The sequence below is a fragment of the Eucalyptus grandis genome, chromosome 8, assembly GCF_016545825.1.
Source record: "Eucalyptus grandis isolate ANBG69807.140 chromosome 8, ASM1654582v1, whole genome shotgun sequence".
Lineage (NCBI taxonomy): Eukaryota > Viridiplantae > Streptophyta > Magnoliopsida > Myrtales > Myrtaceae > Eucalyptus > Eucalyptus grandis.
The window spans coordinates 67,123,316-67,149,967 of record NC_052619.1 but is presented as its reverse complement, the minus strand read 5'-3'; the positions used below and the strand labels follow the sequence as shown (position 1 = coordinate 67,149,967).

Below are 26,652 nucleotides of genomic sequence, written 5' to 3'. Positions count from 1 at the left end.
ATGCCAGTAGTGGTTTTTTCATTTTATTTTATATTTTATTATGTATGATGATTGGCTTGGTCTTGATGCAGTGGATTAGGTTGCCTTGATACAATGTTTGTTTGAAATATTGAGACCTTAACTTCTCGAGATGATTGTCGCCCTAGATTACACTCTCCTGTTTATTTCCCAATGGTTATCCGAGAAAGCTTGGTTTTCTGTTTGTCTTATCAAAATCACCTTGCTTTTATGTCGGGCTTTCTGAGATACTGTTGACTTAAAAGAAAGGTAAACTGATCAAATCTTGTCACCTAACTACCATATAACATCATTTGCGGTGCAAGGTTCATCTATTTCTAAGGGCAATGTGTCGTAATCGCGGATACTTAAATGAGTTGGTATCTTTGCATCAAAGTAAACTTTTTTATGCCGTCTCAGAAAAGAAGGAAGTGAAAGACTGGCTGACGCGAGTTCTACTGTGCTAGTGGTTGCGACGTTTACAAATCCTCATCCAAGCTTCCAAAAATACAAAAGAAGAAATTATTGAACCTACTATGTGAAATTGATCGAGTCCGAATTGGCTGAAATAGGGGCTAAGGTGGAAGGGTTGAGCATGCTAATGGAATTGATCGTCCAAACCCATCCAATTTGCCTTTTTCAGGGATATTGAGGCTAATCAGACATGAGCTGGTCGAGGGGCCATTCAATCCGTTGTTGCATTTCGTACCATACTCTTAATCGTTCTTAGTAAATGTCCCACGTTTCACCGGTTGAGATGCTCTCATGGGCGTCATATATTGGCTTTGAGTGTTTATGCATATTGGCTGTTATACTCAAGAAAATTTTACAATTTTTTTTTATTTATCATCGGGTGAAGATCTCTTCAATCTTTAAAAGTTACCGATAGGACTTTTAGTCATTTGCAATCGTGCCAAATCTTTTCACAATCTTTTTAAGTTTTATAATTTGCGCGATTGTAATGAGAATGGAAGTAGGTAACTTCTATTTAGAAAATGTTGAAACAAATAAATGCACGAACAGTTATAAGATGCACTGGATTTATGTAATCACAATGCCTTGTATTCCCAGATTCTTTTGCATTTTGATGCGGGACCGGAATGGCACAAGGGCTGCGCCATGCCTACTAGGTACGCATCCCGCCTCCTCGGGGTTTGTCGTCAAATCATAATTACTCGAAACACCGTCACCGCAAAGTGTATTTTTCTCATGATAATGTCGTAGACGACGTTGAGTCAAAATTGATATTGAGATGTGTATCCGCATATTATAGTACGACCAACTTATTTTAATCGAAATATCTATTTTGGCCAGACGGATATTATCCTCAACTCCTGGCCTTTTTTACCCCTCTTTCTTTTGAAACCTTTTCAGTTTTCACCGGCAAAAGTAAAGCAGTAGGGTAGAGGTGGGGTCATTGCATTCTGCAAAGCCAATGCCAGATATATTCCTGCTCTGTTTCGGGATCTCCTCCTGAAAATCGAAACTCCTTTTTTTTTTTTTTTTCCAATCTCCTTTTTGTCAGTGTTTTTTTTTTTTTTTTTTTTTTTTTCGAGTTCCAGATTCGGTTCTCGCCGAAACAAGCGCAACACATGCTTCGCACTACCGCTTTGACCTGCGCGGGCGCCCCCTCGTATCTAAAAGCCGCGACGTTTCAGCTCGAGCTCTGACAATTCTCTCTCTCTCTCTCTCTCTCTCTCTATCTATCTCTAATGGCGTCTCCACAACAACCGGCCGAACTCGCCCCGACCGTACTCGTACGTTGCAGTTCCCACCGTCTTTGACTGTCGTCTTTCAGCTTCGCGTTTGCGGATTTTGCTTGAGATCGGTTTCTTTCTGTGTTTTTTTTTTTTTTTTCATTTAGTGTTTCCTGCTGAGTTTGTAGAGGTCGGCTTTTTTCCTTTTTCTCCCGGAAAGGTAGATGCCTTTTTTTTTTTTGCCTTTCCCTATTGGTCTTTTCTGTTCCTTTTAGATTCACGGGTGCAATGCAGATCATGTGGACATTGTGTTAGGTGGGTATTTTTTTGTTGATTTTGACTAGAATTTGTTAGTTTTTCTTTTTGGATGCTCTCGCTGATGTGCGTACCGCGTCGTCGTTACTACGTTCCTCTCGATTTTTATATTTGGAAACACCGCGTCCGATTCTCTCTCTCTCTCTCTAGAAGGTAAAGCGTCTGATCTCTGGTTTTAGCTTCTCGTGTTGGGTTTCTCTACTCTTCAGACGCAACGAAGCAGAAAGCTTTTCTGATGATGGACATATTGGCAATCAGCTGATTGAGTAGGCTGGGTTGTACCCAAGAGTTGTAGTGTTTTCTTCTTTTGTTGCTGTCAATTTCTCATTCTTTGAGTAGCCCTTTAGCCTATACTTTGAGCTGTTTCAGCAGTGGCGAGTCTTTCTATGTTGCTTCCGGCGCGTGACATTGGGGTTGTTCTGGTTTCAATCATCTTGCTTGTGGCATAAGTTTGTATACTTTCGGGTGATTGCTCTTGAGCAACATCATTTATGCCACTTTCCTAGTTGTTATCCTGTCTATGACATGAGGTGATATCCGGATGTTCCGTGGATGTAGAGATGCTGCAGTGGATGGTAATATTGGCTGAGGCTTGATCGGCATTTGCTGTCAAAAATGGTTCTCGGGCTGAGATCGAAGAGCCGAAAAAGCATTGCGCTTCATGTTGATTACCTTATCCATGTGGAACAGATTAAGCCCTGGCCCCAATCTCCGATATCTGCTCAATCTGTTTTGGTTCAATGGGAAAACGACGATAGTTCGGGATCCTTCCCTTGCAGTGCCGAGGATGGAAAGATCGTGATTGGCGAGTCGCTTAAGCTTCCTGTCACTCTGTGCAAGGAAGCGTCCAAGAGAAGAAGCAGCAGTGATGGTTTCCAGAAGAACTGCTTGGAGTTCTCGTTATATGAGTCCCTGAAGAACAGGGCGGTGAAAGGTCAACTGCTGGGATCTGCTGTGATAAACCTTGCAGATTATGGGGTTATTCAAGAGACAGCAAATGCTAGCATTCCTGTGAGCTGTAAGAAAAGCTTGAAAAATGCGGCACAACCTGTGCTTTACATTAGCATTCAGCCCTGTGATGTGGATAGCTCCAGCTCTTCACCAAAGAGTCGACTTTCAAAAGAAGTATCTCTTGAGAAGCCTGGAAATGGATCTGTTTTGGCTCAGGTCAATGATGAGGATGTTGAGATCACGTCGTTCACTGATGATGATTTAGATGGTGATGTCCCCATCCATTCATCGCAAATCACTTCCACCTCTCTTCCTGAAAATGTTGTCACCTCACTGTCTCGAGATGATAAGGTACTTGAAATCATTACAGGAAAACTCTGTCAACTGGTGTTTTTTTTTTTCTCCTTCCTTCCTGATGATGGAGATTTTTCTTGCTAATAGCCGGTTGTTCATCTCTTGGCCATGGACTTCTTTTGATATTTATTCCCATGGATTATTTAGTTTATATACTCCAGTCAGGAAAATTTAATGCTTTTCATCATTAGTTCTTGTTCAGGAAGGGGGCTGACATGGCCAGTAGATGTTCCTTCCATTAAATAATCAATGACCTGACACATTGCTTGGGAATTGGGATATCATGCCTATATCAACTTCATTTTGTTTAACTGTCATTATAATCAATGGAATCTCGAATCTCCTTCCTGGTTTGGTAATCCAACCACGTGAGCAAACTCCTGAACTTGAAGTGTGACTCACCATCATAGCTTTCATGCTTGAATTATCAGATCTTGAAATTTGAAATTGAGAGGCTCGTTCCTTGTTGATTTGCGACTTTCTCACGTGGTGGATGATATGCAGACACATGTTTTGGAAGGAACCGTTAGATGTTTCATACACTTTAGCCTTTTATCGTAAATCATAACAGATTCTTGCTAGCCGAGGATATTATATCACCAATAAATTAGTTTGCGCATCTTATAATGCTTCATTTTGTTCTTTAGCTTTCAGTCCTCTCTGTTAACAAGTACACCTGCTATTCTTGGACTGTTCTTGGTGCATAGAGAGAACTAGCAACATCAGATAATGGCAAACAAGTTGCTAATCGAGAAGATGCACTGCTACTAGAAGTAGCAAATTCAAGCCAGGAAAAACTTTTTGCAGCTGAAGCAGTTGAACATGGAAAAGCCTCCTCTTCTTCACCATCTACAGACTCACTTGACACTGGCAACCATGCTCAAGGTTTGCTTCTGTTCTCCCATTTCTTAAGAAAAGTCTGACTTCATACCAGGAAGCTCTCCACTATCTTCAGTTATTAATTCTCATCTACAGGTCTCCAACATATGAGAGAATTGTACCACAAGGAAAACACGCGTTTGCTGGAACCAATACGTTATAAGCTCCATGAGAGAATTCCCGATGAAAGTGATGGGATTAGAGAGGGCTCTCGAACAGAAAGTGAAGGTGATGTTATTAGATGCTTTTCTGATGGTTCATCGTCTAATGCTCCAAATGCTGGGAGGGATATTGACACAGAGCTTGTAAGAAGCACCCTCTCTCAAGATCATGAAAACAATTGGAGCTCAAATAAAGATGGCCCGTCTCCACCCCTACAGATGCTGTTAGGTTCTTTTTCAGTAAAAGATGAGGATGAACAGCAAGAAAATGGCCTAGCAGAACAAACACTCAAAAAAAAGAAACATTTTCGAGACGTAGCTTCGGGTTTTCTAAAGCGTGACACCAGAAAACAGGTTGCCTTCTCGAGAGATGCTGCAGATGAGATGGTTGATTTTGTTGATAGCAATGAACTAAAACATGGAAAAGATGTGAACCTATTATGTAATCCATCGGATAACTTTAAACTGCTTGTTAAGAGCGCAGTTGCAAAAGAGGCAAAACGGATTCACCCACGCAGAGATGATGAGAAAAGTGCTACTTTTTCTGCGATAAATGATAAGAAGAAATTGGCAGACTTTTCTGCCAACGAAACCAAGTTGGAAAACAGAATTGCTATGCTTGAGGAAGAGCTGAGGGAAGCTGCCGCTATTGAGGCTAGTCTTTATTCTGTTGTTGCTGAGCATGGAAGCTCCTCGAACAAGGTCCATTCTCCAGCTCGGCGACTTTCTAGATTCTACTTCCATGCTTGCAAATTAAACTCTCCATCTAAGAGGGGGAGTGCAGCCAGAGCTGTTGTTTCTGGACTAGTTTTGGTCTCTAAGGCATGCGGAAATGATGTACCGAGGTACTTTTGAAGCTCAAATAGTAAAAGTAATGCAGAAACAATTTTACTTTGCTGATTTTGGCTAGTATTCTTGCCAAGCAATTGCAAAATCTACAATTGTCAGTTAAAAGGAATAGTAAATGAACCATGGGAGCTTGCTCCCTAGTATCAATAGTGGATAAGTTGTGTGATATTTGTGTCAAGTGAATTGTTCAGCAGGAGAAGTTCTTCTGTCATTATCTTGCAGAAGCTGCATGATATACTGGATTGCTTAAAAGAGGATGTGATGATGTCCCAACTGGATTTTATAAGAAAAGGGAATCATATTTACTCAAGAAAATTAAACTCTCATCCAGTGAATTGCTGATTTTTCCAGAATTCACCTTCTCTTCCAGTTAACGGTTGTCATTTAGTTGTCTTTTGTTGCAGGTTAACTTTCTGGTTGTCCAATGCAATAACGTTGAGAGCAATCATCACTCTTGCTGCCGGCAAACTGCTTGGTGAAGAATGTGTCGGAAATAAAGTAAATAAGGAAACATTGGTTGGTTCCTCTGTTCGTGGGATAGACAAAGATGATGTGTCAGAATATGCTGATGTATGGGAGAATCCATTGGCCTTTGCGGTTGCACTGGAAAGGGTTGAAAGCTGGATATTTTCCCGAATAGTTGAATCTGTGTGGTGGCAGGTGATTTGACAGTTTTAATGCAGTTGCTGCTTTTAGTACCTTGATTGAGTTCCCATATTTTTCTTTGTTGTTTGCTTAAAGATTTCCTACTACTACAGACTGTCACTCCACACATGCAGCCTTCTGCTGCCAAAGGTTCAAACTCGAGGAAAATCCATGGAAACTTTTCTGTTGATCTCTGGAAGAAGGCTTTCAAGGATGCCCGTGAAAGGCTTTGTCCCATTCGAGCTGGAGGTCACGAATGTGGATGCTTGCCCCTACTGGCCAGATTGGTAATGAATCCACACCTTATTATCTATTGATATGCATTGGGTAATTGAGTCCGGTGCATTGTATGCATTTGTGAAAGCTGTGGATAGACCAACTTGCAAAAGCACAAACGCTTACCAGTAAATCCAGGACCAGATAATATTTTATTCGTGTGGTTAATAAGTTTTTCTTTTTATCGTATTATGCTTTTGTGAAATCTGTTACCAGATTCTTGTCTCATGTGTATATCATTGACCAGTAAAATGAAACCATAGACTTATAAGAAGTTCTTTGATTTTTATTTACAGGTAATGGAGCAGGTGATAGGTAGGCTGGATGTTGCCATGTTCAACGCCATACTGCGTGGATCAGATGATGAGATGCCAACAGATCCTGTTTCTGATCCGATCAGTGATTCAAAGGTGCTACCTATTCCAGCTGGAAAATCTGGTTTTAGGCCTGCGATACAACTGAAAAATGCGGTAAGCAGTTGTCTTCTCTTTCCTTTACCCATTTCATCCTTATTTATCAATCATCAATTGTACTTCCTCACAGACTTCTTGAGCGATGACAATAATTCTTCTCCAGAGAGTTCAATCTCCTGATTACAGAGCATTTAGTGCTTTTATCTGAGAGTATGTGAGATGTCTCACTAGGGGACACATGATTCTAACTAATAGTCAGCAGCTGAGATGGAACTCGCTTATAGAGATGATAAAAAGATACCGGACTATTTGGATCACTAAGCATGAATTCACTTGAGACGTGGTTGTCTTGAAAGTTTTAAGGCACTATTCTAATTTTTTCATTAACTTCATATACCCTGACAAGAGTATTAAACTTCTGACATATGGTACACTTTATATTGCTTCGTGTCACTAGATTGGGGACTGGTCCAGATGGCTGGCTGACTTATTTGACATTGATGAGGATGACTCTCTTGAAGATAGGAACAAAAATGGCGGCAGCAAGAAACAGGAAGGCGGTACATCTTTCAAAGCTTTTCCTCTCCTTAATGCCTTGAGTGATCTGATGAAGCTGCCCTTTGACTTGCTGGCTGATAGGAGTGCAAGAAAAGAGGTATTGCTCACTCTCTCTCTCTCTCTCTGCTTGCCTGCATGTCTGCTCCTGTGTTATTAATTTCACCAACATCCTGTTTGCTTTTTGTAAGTTATGCCCTGCATTTGGTGTGCCACTGATCATGAGGGTTCTCGACAATTTTGTTCCTGATGAATACTCTCCAAACCCTGTGCCGGAGGCACTTATTGAGACCCTGGACTCCGAGGTTAGTTCATTCAACAAGTTGCTTCTGGACTAACGCCGTTGCTTCATACTAATTTTCTGTTGAGTTCTTGTGCGATTAAAATAAAGCAATAAGTTGTTCGTATTCATCATTTGACTGACCGGACATTGATGAAGCTTTTTTCATCTTTATCCAGGATCACCTTGATGAAGACGAACAGTTGATAACAAGTATCCCACACATTGCATCGCCAACCGCATATGCACCACCTCCAGCATCTTCACTTGGTGCTGTCATTGGAGATATGGGAAATCAAAGCTTGTCAAGGACAGGATCATCAGTCCTCAGAAAATCCTATACTAGCGATGACGAGCTCGACGAATTGGACTCTCCTATAGATTCAATTATCCATGATGGTGGCCGAGTTTTGCCTACCTCACCGCTACCAAACTGGATGCTCGAAAGAAAGAGTGGCAGGAAGGTTGTCAGATACCGACTCCTCAAGGAAGTGTGGAGAGATGGTGAATAGTCCCTCCTTTGCCTTGCTCTCCAATTTCTTGTTATTCGCATCTATATACTTCCCCTGTAATTAATCTGGTCAACTTAATATATCCTTTTTTATTTAGAAAGTTTCAAGTAAGTATCCTATAACAAGTACTAAGTTTTGCTAAATGAAGAAAAGACTCCGGAAACTAAATTCATGTATTGGTGAAAGTACGATTTTAAACAGCACCTTTCTCTTTGACCTTACCATACGGCTAATACAAGTGAACTGGCCAGGAAATTTCGTCACCCCATGGCTATGATGAATTCATCTGGGGGTGTCAGAACTGAACTGAGATATCGTACACTTTCAGTTTGGATCTGGTTTCAGTTCGGTTAATCAAATCGAACTGAAAATTGCCCTTTTTCTTAATATTACTATTTTCATTGAAACCTCTTCTTAATATTACAGAAAAAGAAAACCCAAAAAACCTGAACCAGTTATTTGATTTAAATTATATTCGATTCGGATGGTGGTTTGGTTCAAAGATATTGTATGCTCAAACAGTTCAAATTCGGTTTGGTTTTCTTGAAAATTTGAACTGTTGACACCCCCAAAATTCGGGTTTCCTTAAGCTCAAAAAGGGAAGAAATTGTAAAAGAATAAAGTGAAATACATAGAATTGGAACGTGATCGTGTGGAAGTCTCCTTTTAACTCTCTATGAACGGAGAAGAGCAAGTCTCGAGAAAATGCTATCTATTCAGCTTGCTCGTCTTTTCCACAACAAATCTACGGCACAAAAGGTGAAGTCTTGAATAAAATGGAGAAAACTATCGAGAGAAAGGAGGATTCAATTCTAATGATTTATAATTTTTTTTTTTTTTTGCGCTCAAAATATGTTGTGCCTACTTAAGTATTACTCAATAAATATCCAAATTCTAAGTTTCTGTTTTTCTTAAGATAAACCTACATGGTAGAGTTGATCCATTTTAAATAAAATTCCACGGAAGTTTTAGCAGAGAATACGATTTATATGAATATTTATTTTTGTTATAATTTATTTCATATCATTATATTTCTCGCACGGAAATTCAAATCAACACCAGCATTCAAAATAATAAATATAACTTTAGATCCGTGCAATGCGCGGTCATCTTGTTAGCGCAAAAATAAACATCAAAGCTTTTTTTACGAACCAACCAAAGGTACTTACACATTAACAGATAAATAGTAGGCAATGGCTACTGTAGATCAGATATTGATATGAAATTATTATTTTTTTGGTCGAAAGAGATTGATATGAAATTTGATGATGTTGGAGATGTGCAAAAATGTAATTAGTCAGAGATAAGGATATATATGAAATTAGGTGAGACAAGATCTTAGGAAATGACAATAGATTTTTCGATAGAAAGAGCCGTCAGTATTTTTAAAGTGACAATTGACCTGTCCAAAAAATTTTAAATTTTTTTCTCCCTCAAGTGAAAAAGGCATCTATTTTCTATTTTTCATTACAAACTCCGATTATTTCACAAAAATAAATAATTTAAAGAATATTTATCTAAAAATAATCGTTATTATACCTTATAAAAATTAATGAACAAAAAATATTTTCATTATCCACGAAAATATTTACACAAAAATTATTGTTAATAATGAATTTTTTAAATTGATTAATTATTTCAAGCAATATAAATTATTATTTCTAGCAAAATGATTTTCATATCACTTATTTTTTACAAAATAAACGGAGCATTAGCTACTAATATCATGTGTAAATGACTTCTGTGGTTCTCTACTATCTTGATCATCATCATATTCATGCTCGACAAGAATCTTAGAATGCACGAATTACATGAACACCGATCTTCAAATTTGCCAAAGCCTACAAAATATTTTCAATTTTTTTATCATTTCAATATTATTTGACAATTTTTATATGCGTACCGTGGAATATATTCTTGCCGCGTCAATATGCATTGACGAGATCTAATTTCATGTGAGTAAATACAACCGAAAAATGCGGTAAGCATTTGTCTTTTCTTTCCATTTAACTTTTTCCTTTTCATCCTAATTTATTAGTCGTCAGTGGTACTTCCTCACAAATTTATTGAGCGATGATAATAATACTTCCCAGGAAATTAAATATCATGATTCCAAAGCATGTAATGCTTTTATCACCCGCGCTAGGAGTTATTGTAGAACACTTAAGAAAATCCTAGGACACAGGGATTCTAGCAAAGGATCGCTTTCTCTAAGGATGGGTCTCAGCTGTCGTTTAGAACCCTCTTGGGTTGTCCTTGCTTTTAGCCATGACACTGTGGTTAGCAATACATTATCATGTAGACTTAATTTATGGATTATGTGAAGCACAAAACCAAAAATGCGGTAGAAATGAATATCTTCCACAATATCCATTTCTTATCATGTTGTTGTTTCCTTGATGTTTAATTGACTTAGTTTAGTAGCATAAGTGGAGACCGGTAAATTCTCGCCACCTTCTCTGTTTTTGCTTAACTCGAGAACTTGCAAAAGCCTCACTTCTGTTGGAATTGCTTACCCAATTGAAAAGAGTTCGTGATCAATCAGTTGAGATAAGAAATTAAGAGCCAATCCCCTAATAGTCGCTTCCGTTTCAAATTAACTTTTTGTTTTAAACTACATTTTCCACATCAAATAGCAATACTTGAAGCTATTAAAGTTCTCGTATAACAACACTCGACAGTAGACACTAATAGACTCTTTCATTGTATCTCACTAATGATACAATAAGGGGAAGGAGGCCCATATATATACAAGTACAGGACAAATCATATCCGTAGATCTCTCATCAATCTCATGGTAAATATCATATCTCTCCAATTATCATCTACCTGCATGGTCACAATTTTACCATCGGACAAGAATGATAGATATGAAAAGATTTACCATCAGAGAGGAATTGTGGACATACTTGCTGTAATGTTTGGACGATTAGTTCCATTTTTTTTCAACGTTAACTCATTTTGTGTCTTGCCTTTGTTAAGATGTTTAGTGTTAAGGATTCTCTTTATGAATGAGTGGTGGGTTTCTGGTTAAATAGCCAAGTGAGGCTAGGATTTCATATAAAATGGTAGTAGTAATTATAGATGGTTGTGGACTTCCTATTTACGGTTAGCGTCTATATATTGTGTTGTTTTGTCTGAGATCATGTTATAAATGTTGGTCAGTTCATGGTTTACTGCCACATTTTCTATCACTCTTACAGCCAAGACGCGGAAAAGTAACCTCAAAGATGAATTTGCCAAAGCTAGAGTGATGCTAAGATGGAGGCGGGCTCAACAACTAGAATGTATGTCTCGAGTGATTCATGTTTCCACAGACAAAAGCGACACAACTTTTTTCTTATTGTTTCTTTTATCTATTATATCTCTTTATGACATTCTTTTACTCATTTTGTTAGTCGAACGGCTTACAAGTGATAATGAGAAAGCCCTCGCTATCATCTGCAAAAGGAGGAGATTTTTTTGCGGCAATTTATCGAGTGATTCACACTATTGTCATCACTATCTGTATAACACTCAAAAGTTTATACTCTCCAAGAGATTCGATGGACCTCTACCCTTCTCTAGATGTTTCTCATGCATAAGGTATTCAGGTTTCCATAAAGGCAACAGTTGTTGAGTGGTTCACTATTAACTCCAATAGTCGGCTGGTTAACATTAAGTAATTTGAAATAATTTGAGTTGTAGTTACGTTCCATTGATCAATTATTTATTTTGCTACCTCAATGAGATTGAAGCTTATGATTTTTTTTTTTTTTAAATTAAGGTTTCCTCAAGAATAAATAACTAAATTTCTTTATAATTTATGAGAAAAATTAACTATCGATTTTTCTTCCACTATATCCCTTACTTGAAAAAATTCAAAATGAAATTTTGCAATATTTAATTAGATTTAAGGTTTTTTTTATCGGTCAATTAAATCCTTCACGTGTAGTTTTTTGATTTTTTAGGTTCCATGAGGCCCGTCAACACTATGATTGGGGTGAATTGGCAATCGATGGTGGTTGTGGTCATGCTAGTGAGAAGGAGGCTCGCTTAATGCACTTGCCTTGGCCTCCTTCTTCTTCTCCCAAATGATGTCAATATGTTCTAATGTCACCAACACTTCATCCATTGAGGGCCTCGCTTCAGGATCGTCCTCCTTAAGATATATACAATTACCACGAAGAACCAATTCTATCCAGGCTTTACTGCATATATACCTTCTGATCTTAATTTGACATAGGGTTATTCAATTTATGCTTTATATTTTTGTGGAACCTTTTTTTTTCTTTTCAATAGGAAAAGCTAATTTGTTTGTTACCTAGGTTTGTCAGATGGAATTAGAATGGTCAAACGTATCGCCCGCCCCCAAGAGTTATTCTAAAACACTCAAGAAAACCTAGGACTCGGGATACTAGTTGAGGGTCGCTTGCTCTAAGGATGGGTCACGGCTGTTGTTTAGAACCCTCTTGGGTCATGCCATGCTTCGAGCCGTGACATTGTGGTTAGCAATAAATTAATATGTAGACTTAATTTATGGATTACACGAAGCATAAAACTAAAAGTGCGGCAGAAATGAATCATCTTCCACCATATCTATTTCCTATCATGTTATTGTTTAATTGACTTAGTTTAGTAGCATAAGTGGAGACCGGTAAATTCTCGCCACCTTCTCTATTTTTGCTCAACTCAAGAACTTGCAAAATCCTCACTTCTCAAGGAATTGCTCACTCAAGTTGAAAAGAATCAATCGGTTGAGATAAGGAATTAAGAGTCATCCTTTAATAGCCCCTTTAGTTTCAAATTAACATTTCATTTTGAACTACATTTTTCACATCAAACAACAATTTTTGAAACTATTAAAGCCTCGTACAGTAACACTTGACATTAGACTTCTATTATATTTCACTTGTGAATAAGATATACAATGAGGGGGAGGAGACCCCTATATATACAAATACATGGCAAATCGTATCTGTAGATCTCTCATCGATCTAACGGTGGAGATCGTATCTCTCTAACTACCATCTACCTGCGTGGTCACAATTTTACCACCAAAGAACGATAGATATGGAAAGATTTACAATCGGAGGGGAATTGTTGACATACTTGCTGTAATGTTTGGACGGTTAGTTCCATTTTTTTTCAACGTTAACTCAATCTATGTCAAGTGAGGCTAGAATTTCGTATGGAATGGTAGTAGTAATTATAGATGGTCATCTGAGATCAAGTTATAATTGTTGGTTAGTTCCTGGTATTACTGCCATATTTTCTATCACTGTTACAGCCGATACGCGAAAAACAAGATTTATCGAATAGTAACTTGAAATGAGGAATTTGCCAAAGCTGGAGTGATGCTTATGTGGAGGCAGGCTCAACAACTAGAATGTATGCCTCGAGTGATACATGTTTCTCAACAAAAGTGACACGGCGTATGAATTTGCCAATAAGAAGTTAACTTTTTTTTCTCTATTATATTTCTTAATGACTGTATTTTTCTCATTTTGTCAGTCGAATGGCTTGCCGAAAGAGATAATGAAAAAGCCCTCGCTATCATTTACAAAAGGGGGAGATTTTTTTGCGGCAATTTATTGGATGATTCACACTATTATCATCGTTGTCTATATAACACTCAAAAGTTTATCACTCTCCGAGAGATTTGAGAGACCTCTACCCTCTTGATGTTTCTCATACGTAGGGTATTTAGGTTTCCCATGACGGCAACAATTGTTGAGTGGTTCACTGAAGTGTTGACTCTAATAGTCGGCTGGTTAGCATTAAGTAATTTGAAGTAATTTGAGTTGTGGTTACGTTCTATTGATCAATTGTTTATTTTGCTACATCAGTGAGGTCGAAGCTAACAATTTTTTTTTTAATTGAGGCTTCTTCGAGAATAAATAACTAAATTTCTTTGTGATTTATGAGAAAAATTAACTATTGACACATTCGCTCGATTTTTCTTCCACCATATCCTCACTTAGAAAAATTTAAAATTAAACTTTTCAATATTTAATTAGATTTAAGGTTTTTTTCTCAGGCAATTAAATTATTCACGTGTAGTTTTTTTATTTTTTAGGCTTTCTTGAAAATAAATAACTAAATTTCTTTGTGATTTATGAGAAAATTAACTATTGATATATTCGCTCGATTTTTCTTTCACCATATCCCTCACTTGGAAAAATTCAAAATGAAACTTTTCAATATTTAATTAGATTTAAGTTTTTTTCTTGGTCAATAAAATTCTTCACATGTAGCTTTTTGATTTTTTATATTCCATAGGAGAGCAAGAATGACAAAAAACCCAAAAAAAAAAAAAAAAAAAAAACCATGAATGAGCTCCAATCAAGTTACCCATCGAATCAATCGATCTTTGGGATGAATTGATGAGACATACCTTTGCCAATGTCTGCAAGTTTCACGAGATCCACTCACATTAACCAATATGTTAGCACTTGCTCAAAAAAAAAAAAAAAAAAAAAACCAATATGTTAGCACATTTGATATGATGAAGGAACTGGTAGCATGAGAAACCAGCACTGTGATTGGGATGAATTGGCAATCGATGGTGGCTATGGTGATGTTGGTGAGAAGGAGGCTCGTTCAATGTTGAAGTGAAGATTGCCCTCTTACAAGTACTAATGTGAGTACTTCTATACACCATATAGAAGTATTGCATATTATAGGGAAAAAGGCAAATCCTCTCTCCTCTCCTAAACTAACGCCAATAGATCCCTTATTTCAAAGCCCATAGATATTTCAAGCTCTTGATTTTAGTTTCATTTTATGTTAGAATGATGGGTTTCTGGTTGATTAGTTTTGTGATTCTCAATTCATTATGATTGTTATACACCACATAGAAACATTGATTACATGGAAGAAGGCAAGTCCTCCCTCATCTCCTATAACAGCGTTAGTAGATCCAAGCCTTATTTATAGACACTTCAAACTCTTGAAGGGTAAGTTTTTATCTTCATTTTCTGTTAGAATGATAAGTTTCTGGTTGATTAACTGAGTGATTCTCAATTCGTTATGGCAATTATGCACCACATAAAAGATTGCATAAGGAAGAAAGCAAGTCCTCCCTCCTTTGGTGCCAGTAGATCCCTTATATCAAAGCCCTATTTACAAACACTTCAAGCTCTTGAAGGTGACTTTTTAGCTTCTTTTTCTGTTAGAATGATGGGTTTTTGGTTGATTAGCCAAGTAATTTTCAATTCATTATGGCAGTCATGCACCACATAGAAGCATTACATATTAAAGAAAGGGAGCGGCCCTATGCGATCAAAATTTTACCACCGGACGAGACGAGTAGACATGGAAAGATTTTCAATCGTAGGGGAATTGTGGAAACACTTGCTATAATGTTTGGATGGTTAATTCCATTTTTTTTTAATGTTCACGTTAACTCATTCTGTCTCTTGCGTTTGTTAAGATGTTTACTATTTATTGCCACACTTTATGTCACTATTACAACCGAGACGCGACAAACATGATTTATCAAGTAATAACCTCGAGGAGCATTATGCCCGAGATGATGCTGACACATAGGGGGCTGATCAACTAAGCTGTATGTCTCGAGTGAGATTGGTTATCCCAGATGATCACCAAGTAGTGAAATGATTTGTTTGTAAGAAATTGACTTTATTCTTATTGTTACTTTTATCTATTATATCTCTTTAAACAAACTAATATGTAGACTTGTGATATAATAAAAACCGCATATTTGATAGATAAGCCCATCCCATTGGATTTGACTAGAAGAGAGAGGTTAGAAATTCACATTTTCTTGATCTACCATATTGGTTTTGATTTAAGATAAAGCTATGAAAACATAATAGAATCTAAAAAATTAAAACCACACTCCAATGCCATGAAACTGAAACTTCAAATTCTCCATTCTTTTATTCAACCAAATTTTGTCCCAACCAATTTATGTTTGTTTATTAATTATTTGTTTTTCCCGATTTATAAATTATGTAATGGCTCTTCTGTATTTTTATCCAATTTGGGAAGTAGCAATGCCATGAATAATAGAAAATTATGGTTTTTGGCTTAACTTCCTAAATGTCTTTTTATCATTTTATCAATCCAATAGCTCATAGAAAGAGAAAATGAGAAAGCCCTCGCTATTATCCGCAAAAATGGGAGATTTTTTTTGCGAAAATATATCGGGTGATTCACCTTATTGCAATCGCTATCTATATAACACTCAAGAGTTGATCACTCTATCAGAGATTCAATAGACCTCTAGGCTCTGAACATTTTAAATGCCTAGTATACAGCCTTCTCATGAAGGCAAGAAGTGTTGATAGTACAATAGTCGACTGGTTAGCATTAAGTAATTTGAGTTGTAGTTACGTTTCATTGATCAATTATTTATTTTACTACTTCAGTGAGGTCAAAACTTATGATTTTTTTTTTTAAATTGAGGCTTCCTCAATAATAAATAACTAAATTTCTTTGTGATTTATGAGAAAAATTAACTATTGATATCTTCACTCGATTTTTCTTCCACCATATCTCTCACTTGGAAAAATTCAAAATGAAAATTTTTAATATTTAATTAGATTTAAGGTTTTTTTCTTGGTCAATTAAATCCTTCACATGTAGTTTTTGATTTTTTATGTTCTACAAGACCATCAGCACTGTGATTAGGGTGAATTAGTGATCGATGGTGGCTGTGGTTATGCTGGTGAGAAGGAGGCTCGCTCAATGCTAGAGTGAAGACTGCCCTCGTATAAGTACTAACGTGAGTACTTCTATACACCACATAAAAGCATTGCATATTATAGAGAAGAAGGCAAGTCCTCCCTCCTTTCCTATACTGGTGCCAACAGATTCCTTATTTCAAAGCCTTCAAGCTCTTGAATTGTGAGTTTTTAGCTTCTTTTCTGTTAGAATGATGGGTTTCTAGTTAATTAGCTGAATGATTCTCAATTCATTATGGCAGTTATGTACCACATAGAAGTATTGCATATTACACGAAAGAAAGCTAGTCCTCCCTCCTCTCTTATACTTGCACCAGCAGATCCAAGCTCTATTTACAGATACGCTCTTGAATGGTGAGTTTCTAACTTACTTTTCTATTAGAATGATGTGTTTCTGGTTGATTAGTTAAGTGATTCTCAATTCGTTATGACAGTCATACACCACATAGAAGCATTACATATTACGGGGAAAAAGGCAAGTCCTCCCTCCTCTCCTATACTGGTGCTGGCAGATCCCTTATTTCAAAACCCTATTTATAGACCCTTCAAGCTCTTGAAGGATGAGTTTCTAGCTTCCTTTTTTATTAGAATGATGGGTTTCCTTTTTTATTAGAATGATGGGTTTCTGGTCGATTAGCCAAGTGATTCTCAATTCGTTATGGCAGTCATGCACCACATAGAAGCATTGCATATTATGTGCAAGGAAGGGAGTAGCCCTATGCGGTCAAAATTTTACCACCGGATGAAACGAGTAGACATAGAAAGATTTTCAATCGGAGGGGAATTGTGGAAACACTTGCTGTAATGTTTGGACGGTTAGTTTCATTTTTTCAATATTCACAAGAACAAAACCAACTAAACAAAACTTAAGTGCTAACAAAACAGCTCATATGCACCCACAAATCATTTATCCGAAGAGATTGTTCAAAACCATTTGTAACATGAACATTGAGCATGAAATTTAGTTATACCATAACTCTCTCCACTAAATCTCGTTTCAAACATATTTACAATCAACGGAAAGCCATTTCAATGTACTACAAGAACCTTAGCTAGGTTGGACCTAAAATCAAGCCCAAAACTATTGAAATTTGATTCGAAAATCATTGGCCATGCACTATTCATCACTCACACCAACTTTAAACTTTTATTTCCAACAAACTAAAAATCCAAATTGAGTTATGTAAAATCCCGCGACTCCAGAATACCCTAAGATATCATTTCTATATATATTCACAGGTCAACAACTCCTTATTCGAATCTTGGAATTCAAAATCCACAAAACCCTAAATTTGTGCCCTAACTTCTAAAGTCACTCCAAATAAATGAACGAAGGGCGCAATCACTAACTAAAAGTTGTGATTTGTAGTTGATTCAACTTGGTGAGGTGTCTGGATTGCAATTCATAGTCATTGCACTTTCATGATAAATATAAGGATTGAATTACACTTTTTGAAAATTTTAGGATTTGATTGCATTTTAATAATAAATTTTATGACTTAATTGTACTTTCGTGACAAGTTTTAAAACTTCTAGTACACTTATTCAAAAATTATAATTTTTCAACGAGTTTTAGAAAGGGAAGGTGTGCACAATTCGAACACCTCGCCAAACGGAATCAATCATGAATCGGAACGGCTAGTAAGTGATGACTTTGAATAATCGTTTGGGATGAGTGATTTGTGGGAGCATCTAAGTTGTTTTTTATTAGTTTTTAAGCTAGTTTACTCGAGTCGTAGTTGAGGTAACATTTTACTCGATTTTACGCTATTTCTCGCTTATTTGATAAGATTGCGAATTCAATGGTTTGAGTAATCTTTGTTTTTTAACTCTATCTTTTTCGATAGTTTGTTCTCCTCTTTATTTCTCGCCGACCGTCACCACCAACCATCTACAATCATTCTTCTCTTTGAGCTAAATTTTCTAAATATGCATCATTGAGGTTCACAGACCAAATAAATTGTTGACAAGGAGCAGCCTCCCTGGTCAATAATTTGTTCATACTCATCATTTGACTGATTAAACATTGATGAAGCGTTTTTCATCTTCATCCAAGATTACGTTGATTAAGACAAACCGTTGATAACAAGTATCCCATATATTGCATCACCAACTGCATACGCACCACCTCCAGCATCTTCACTTGGCGCCATCATCGGAGAGATGGGAAATCAAACCTTGTCAAGGACGGGGTCATCAATCCTCAGAAAATCCTATAACAACGACAACAAGCTTGACAAATTGGACTTTCCAATAGGTTCAATCATTCACGACGGTGGCCAAGTTTTGCCCACTTCACCGTTGCCAAACTAGATGCTCGAAAGAAAGAGTGGCAGAAAGGCTGTCATATATCGACTCCAAACAATGGAGAGATGATGAATAGTCCTTTATTTCTCACCAACCGTCACCGCCAACCGTCTATAATTATTCTTCTCTTTGAGCTAAATTTTCTAAATATTCATCATTGAGGTTCACAGACCAAATAAATTGTTGACAAGGAGCAGCCTCCTGATCAATAATTTGTTCATACTCATCATTTGACTAATGATGAAACATTTTTCATCTTTATCCAAGATCATGTTGATTAAGACGAACAGTTGATAACAAGTATCCCATACATCGCATCACCAAATGCATACGCACCACCTCCAGCATCTTCACTTGGCACCGTCATCAGAGAGATGGGAAATCAAACTTGTTGAGGACGGGTCATCAATCCTCAGAAAATCCTATAACAGCAACGAATTGGACTTTCCAATAGGTTCAATCATTCACGACGGTGGCCAAGTTTCACCCACTTCACTATTGCCAAACTGGATGCTCGAAAGAAAGAGTGGTAGAAAGGCTGTCATATATCGACTCCAAACAGTGGAGCGATGATGAATAGTCCTTGGTCTCCAGTCAGGCTGCACATGATAAAATTTCTAAAATAGAAATTGATTTATGGCCAGAAATCAATTTCTCAATTTTTATTCCCTGGATAAGTTTCTAAGCAAAGAAACTCGTTTGATAATAACTCAAAATTTCTATTTCTGAAACAAAATCCGTTTGATAACAAAATAAAATTTCTATTTATAGGAATAGAAAATGATTAGATAATCCTCAAATACAAAATAATAGTTGAAATAATACTAAAACAACATAGGAAATTCTTAAATACAAAATAATAGTCGAAATAATACTAATACATTACCAAAGTTGAAAATATAATTTCATGAAATTTCTAGCATATTATTATACATTGTCATTTTATTAGTAATGGTTTTTCTAAGCATATTTATTTGGTTTCCCTCCTCAGTCAATGTATCGTTTGCAAGCTCATGCTGCATAGGTTCAGACAAGTACTGTGAAAGCATGAATATGGGGGCTATCAATGGCGCCTATACAACCCTATCCTTTTATCAAAGACTAGTATTATACAAGATTGTCAACAAAATAAAATTGATGGTGTAAAGAAATATATGAGAATTCTACCTTGAAGTAATGTTTATGGTAGGAACCAATCGGGGGAAGGTCGGTTTATTTTGATTCTCGAATTGAATCAGTCCAGTTGCTCATCCCTAATTTCTTTATTGTTGCTCAATGAACCTTTAATAGCCCTTGCATAGCAAAGAGAGAGATTCTCTTGAATCTTTGCCTTCGAATTAAAATTCAAGATTGTGTAACAATCTAATTATTTTGATTTTGCAAGAATTTTAAATTCGTAAAGAAACAAGGTTATCTAGGCACGTTTTTTATTCATCTATTACATAAGAACTTTTTCTTCAACTGGCCATGCGCGTGCCTTTTCTAAGAGGAAAGAGCCCCATTGTTTTTAAGTAAGCATTTAAGAACTTTGGTCGTTTTTGAAAATTGGGGACCCATTCAATTGCTATCAAAAAAATTGAAAAAAAAAAAAAAAAAAAAACATGAGCAAAATAAGAAAAAGAAAATTAGTAATAATTTGTGAAGTTGTGGTTATGAGTGAATTAAGTTAGCAAGAAAGCACAAGGTTCTTTATATGGTTTGATTTCAGCTTCTGATTTCTATTTTAGAAACTGAGAAGTTAAAAATTTCAGTTTCTGATTTTTTTCAATTTCTCTATGTCTAGAATAGAAATCTGTTTTAGAAATAGAGAAATTAAATTGCATTACCAAACGGATTTCTGTTCCAAACCTATTCCGGGAAACAGAGAAATAGAGAAATAGAAATTTTGTCATGCGCGCCCTCAATTTCTTGTTATTTGCATTTATTTACTTTCCCTGTAATTAATCTATTTCATATATGTTTTTTTTATTAGAAAGTTTCAAAAAGTAAACGAAATTCATGTATTTGGTGAAAATACGATCCTCAACCGCACCTTCCTATTAAAGGAGTCCATTATCTTCGAGTCTTTGACTTGACTGAACGGTTAGTACAAAATTTCCTCACCCCATGGCTACAATGAATTCGTCCGTTGTGTCAAAACTAAAAATTGAATTTTCGTAAATTTTTAATTTAGATTTGATTTCTGTTCAAATAATGAAAAATTTAACCACCTTTTTTTTTTTATCTCGGTTGGGATAGTTTTGGTTAACCAAACTGAATTGAAAATTATCATTTTTCTTAATATTACAATTTATTTCTCTCATTTTTCACTGAAATCTCTTCTTAATGTTACAAAAACAAAAACAAAAAACCAGACCGAACCGAATCAAATCAAATTTTTGGTTCAAATTATATTCAGTTCGTGGTTCGATTAAAAGAGAATGCACACCCAAACGATTCAATTCAGCTCAAGTTTCCCAAAAATCCAAACCAAACCATTAACATCTTCAAAATTCGAATTTCCCCGAACTCAGGTCCAAGAACAATTTCTTTGCTTGTTATTGGTACTTTGACTTTGCAATTTTATTTATTTTTTCTTTTTTGGTTAAGAATCATGTTTCTACATTTGGATCGTTTAGACAATTAATGCAAAACCATTTTTAAGTTAAGGAGAATAACTTCATCATTTAAAATTTAGAATTTTTTTTTTTTTTTTTTTGAAATACAACTTGACCTTAATGCTTAGGTTTGAAGGACCCAAGCTGAGCCAAGAATCACGATGCCCGAGCCCGAGTCCCATGGGACATGGCTTGAACCCATGGTGGGGAGGACCATGACCTTGGCACTAGGGCCCTCGAGGCCAAGATGAGGACCTCAACACTCAAGCCTAAGTCTCGGCCCAAGACCCCGACAATTGGGGCCGGTCTCGAGTAGGCATGCCTAACTGCCAGGGTCCTGGCCGTGATTGTTAAAAGTACCCCGATTAAATATCCAATACTTCTCTTTGTGACGTGTTGTTATTGATAAGAAATATTTATTAACTCTTGCCAAAACAAAATAATTGACATTAAAAACCAAAAAGAAAAAGGAAGAAATGGTAAAAAAAAAAAAAGGGGAAATATATGGAATTGGAACGTGATCATATAGAAGTATCCTTTTAACTCTCCAGGAATAGAGAGGAGCAAGTGGAGGAGAAAAAGAAATTATTTTCGTCTCAAGAAAATGCTATATAATTTTTTTTTCTTGAACAGAAATGCTATATAAATTAGCTTGCTCGTCTTTTCCGCGCAAAATGGATGGCACAAAAGGTGAAGTTTCGGATAAAATGGTGGAAAGCTAGAGAAAGGGGCATTTACAATTTTACATTCTACTTTATGCTGCCAAGTTTATTATTGATTTATAATGTTTTTCGCGCTCAGAATATACTGTCTACTTACGTTATTACTCAATAAATATCCAACTTCTAAATTTAAATAAAATTTCATGTAAGCTCTAGCAGTGAACACAATTAATATGAATATTTATTTTTGTTATGATATTTTTCATATCGTTATATTACTTTTGTGAAAATCAAATCGACACAAACATTCAAAATAATATGACAAATATAGTTTTAGATCGGTACAACAATGTATGGTCATCTTGTTGGTGTAAAAATAAAGATAAAAAAAAAAATTACGAACCAACAGTGATACTTATACATTAACAGATAAACAGTAAGCAATGGCTACTAAGAAAGTGAAACTTTGATGATGTTGAAGGTGTACAAAAAAGGAAATTGCTCAGAGATATAGAGAATATGAAATTAGGCGAGACATGGTGCTAGAAAATGACAATCGTCTTTTCGAGAGAAATAGGCTTCAGTAGTTTAAAATGATAATTGACCTCTTTTCTATGATACAAAAGATAAGAGTTTTTTTTCTCCCCTTAGGTGAAAAAGACGTCCTTATTCTATTTTTCATTACTGGCCCTTTTTGTTTCACTAAAATGAATGATTAAAAATAATTTATCTAAAAAAAATGACTTGTATCCCTTATAAAAATTAATGATTGAAAAATATTTTCATCACAAAAATCTTTAGACATAAATTATTATCAATAATGAGGTTTTTTTTTTATTTGCCTATTTATTCCAAGTGATAGAAGTGAATATTTTTAAGAAAATGACTTCCAAATCATTAATTTCCGAGAATCAAATGAATTATTAGCTACTAATATTATGTGTAAATGACAAATGCTACAGTTCTGTAGCTCTCCATCAATCTCGATCACCATTGCATTCATGATACAATAATATTAATGAACGAATCACATGAACACCCAACACATCATTATCTTCAAATTTGCCAAAGCCTGTGAAATATTTTCAAATATATTTTTAGTATATCATTTCGATATAATTTGACAATGTGCATATGCATATTGGTGATTATATTCCTATTGCATCGACATGCATTGACAATATCTAATTTCGGGTGAGTAAATAGATGATGGATCTTCCTCATCCAACGAGAAATGTTTTGATCACCAAAACATAACTAGACATTATACAAGAAAAATGGCTCATAGAGACTCAAAAACTTTTCTTTTTCGATGTTTATCGAGTGTTTCGGTGCATCCTATGGTAAAACCCGAATTTGCAATTAGGAAAAGAAGACAAGGGACCACGTGACCCTCCTGATCCAAGGACACGAAAACGAGAAAGATCGCGGGTGGGCCTTTTCAACTCCCACCTTTTCTCCCCCCTGAAACTTCAATGTCGTTAAACAGTTAACGGCCACTCGTTTTCCCAACTAAATCGGGAGCAAAATTAGAATTTCACTCTCTGCTTGTTTATGACTTCCCAAGCAGAAATCCCATTATTACCAGGTGCAGAAATTTTGCTTTTTCTATTTCATTTTATTATCATTATCTTTTGGTTATATATGGAGTGACCCCGTTTAAATTTAAGGTTTTTCTTTGCTGATGATCCTCGTTAGATTCGCTACAAATTTCTGCAGGAAGCTTTTCTGGTTGATACCAAACGATTTTGACACCATCTTTCTTGGCAGAGGTATGAAATAGGGCGTTTCATCTAGTTGAAAATTTCTATGCCTGCTAGCTCTTTTCCGATGATTTTTTTGGTCTTTTTTCAAATTTTTGATAAGTGTTACGTTTGTATTCCATCCCACAAAGATAAAGTTTTCTCAGGAAAGATTGAATGGTCGTGTTTTTCTATATCATTTTGTGTCAATTTAGACTACCTGAGCTTTTGCCTGCCTGCTGCTTGTATGTTGTTAATTTGCTGCTAGGAGTTGGTATGAACAAGAAAAACAAGCTTTGTCTCTAGAAATTGTAAACTTTCAATCTCATAACGTGGTATATTGATATCTGTAATTATGCAAGAAAGAATTTCCATATTTATAGTCGAAATTGCTTCCCGAAACGAATATGCCACATTCTTCAGAAGGTCTATAATGCATCACGTTATGCTGGATGGTAACTTTGTGAATCTTTTGCATCATTTCCATTAAAAGTAGCAATTTCTTTTTCTTGAGTGAGAAGTTGAATCATTTTTATACTGCATAGACTCTGAAAAATTCGTTTTTCTGTCACATCAAAACGAAATTCCTCTCCTATGTATCTGAAGTTTTGTCGCTTGGGATATGTCGGTTTTGGATACTACGAGTACAGAGTACAATGTATGCAGTGATGCAGATTCTAACTTAATCGGGAGGCACGTTTTAAGATGAATCCTAGCTTGTAAGTCGGCAACAGGTCTATGTTTGTTGGGTAACGTCCAAGACATAACTAAGGCTTGTGATTGCAGGAAACAGGTAACAACCGACAGGATGAGTCCGAGACGCCGTCCCTTGCACACTTGCAGGGTTTCGATACTTGCAACAGCTCACAGAGCCTACATGAGAGCACAAGACTTCAATGGACCGTCTGGATCGTTGTTCAAAGTTTTCACCAGATTAGCCAACAAAATCAGCCCGTTTGTGTACGTGGTTCAGTACCAATGCCTTTCCATGCTCTCCTTCGCGGACAGTACCATCCTAACTGCTGAGGATGTCATCGAGAAATCTTCCCTGCATCGAGTTATGCGTTTGATAAGATTGATGAGCTCATCCAAGTGACGGAAGCCCTCCCAGATAGAATCGACAATGTCATAAACAAAGTGCCGGGTTTTATCCACCAAATTCCACTTCTAGATTGGGTGTTAGTCCATTGTATATTGTGGTTGTCATTTTGGGTCTCGATAATAACCTGCTGGGAATCAAGAGCCGTCAGAGAGAAAGAGATCCCGGTCGATCCGAACTGTAATGAATGCTGCGATAGATTGGCGTACTTAGCTGATGCACACTACCCTGCTGATCAGGAACCGCACTTTGACAGCCGAAAAACAGGGCAGTTTTCTCCAGTGTCTGAAGCCGGAGGCGAGACAAGAACTTCTGATGCAGAGACCCACGAAAAGGGCTCATACAAGGAGATTCTACAGAAGGGAATAAAGGAATCATACAAGGAGATTCTAACGAAGGGAATGAAGGAAGAAATAGAAGAAGAAAACAAAGACAGTTTGGAAGGCAAGAACGAAAGGATCAACGTCAAAACTGAAGACAATGAGCAAATAGAGGACGAATCCACCAATGATCCCATCTTGGAGCTGTTCGAGTCCGCATGGCTAAAGAAACCAGCAAGAAGGAAAAAAGGAGACTCTATCTCTTACATGTGACACGTAACTAAAGTAAAACAAGAGATGCAAGCCATGGCCGATGTATCCATACTCCAGTATTGTATGGGCTTAGTTGACAAAAATACCATATCAGTTTTCTGTCGATATAGAACCATTTGGCATTTCCGTTGGAACTTCATAACGAGATGGTACAATGAGTATTTGTATTTGCAATCTGCTCAAAGAATCGGGTTAGTTTCTTTGATGGGATGATACAGAGAATTCATGCCTACATATTTCTATTTGCTAAAGATGGTTGATTTCTTAGACAGGGTTCTTCCTGCATAAAGTTTAATTCTCATCATGCTATCAAGAGATGCTGGAACTTCATTGTTGTTATATGGTTCAAACACTCTGTAGCTATCATCATTCCTATCGACCAGCTTTTGATATGAGAACGAAGCCTAAGATGAATCATTTGTGTCTTAAGCAAACAAAGTTTGAGGGTATTATTAAATCTAAACGTCTTTTGTTCATATACTGCAATGGTTCTGTTTGGCAAACAAGTACGCAACAAAAAGATATTCGAAGCTCCTGAACTGGAGAGGAATTCTCCGCTTCTAATTGCAGGCAACAAATTTAGAAGCAACTGCTTTATAGATCATCTTATGTGTTTTAAGTGCAAACAGAAACAGAAACAGAGCTTATTTTTTCATTGGTATTAGAAACAGATAGGTTAATCGACTCTTCCTATGTCAACCTGCTTCAGAAGATCCAAACACACTCAGAAGCAAAATCCGGCTTAGTCACTGAATGACGGAAAAATTTAGATGGGACATCTTGGGTCTAATCAATCTCATGTCAAATTGACCTGACATTCACAATTTCAACAAAAGGATTATACTCAACATGGAGTAATTACGTAAATCATGTTTCTATGACATAAAACAAGATCAAATCAACCATGCTCAATATCGTGGCCTTCCACATTTCAGTCAACAGATGGTGTAGAGATCTTCTCTAATGCATTTTGCATTCTTCCTGCTGCTGAGCAAGTCGAGCATGACTCAAAATCAAGTTCACATAACTTGTATTAAGTTAGGGGCCTCTTTAAAGTACTAACGCCAGAACCAACCAC

The 26,652-nt window shown here is 36.5% G+C and overlaps 2 protein-coding genes across 2 annotated transcripts; both read left to right on the top strand.

Annotated features, from left to right (window-relative positions):
- Positions 1–1,513: 1,513 nt before the first annotated feature.
- On the top strand, positions 1,514–8,100 carry LOC104415699. The gene is made up of 10 exons (XM_010027034.3): positions 1,514–1,754; positions 2,568–3,311; positions 4,022–4,199; positions 4,290–5,199; positions 5,608–5,863; positions 5,962–6,135; positions 6,421–6,594; positions 6,995–7,192; positions 7,284–7,397; positions 7,552–8,100. Exons 2-10 carry the CDS (start codon positions 2,625–2,627, stop codon positions 7,882–7,884), a joined length of 3,024 nt encoding a protein of 1,007 aa, XP_010025336.2. The 5' UTR covers positions 1,514–1,754; positions 2,568–2,624; the 3' UTR covers positions 7,885–8,100.
- Positions 8,101–23,737: 15,637 nt separating this feature from the next.
- On the top strand, positions 23,738–25,841 carry LOC104417754. Its single transcript, XM_010028975.3, is given in 3 exon segments — positions 23,738–23,912; positions 24,669–24,919; positions 24,922–25,841. Coding segments are annotated over 2 exon segments (882 nt in total). The 5' UTR covers positions 23,738–23,912; positions 24,669–24,690; the 3' UTR covers positions 25,575–25,841.
- Positions 25,842–26,652: the final 811 nt, after the last annotated feature.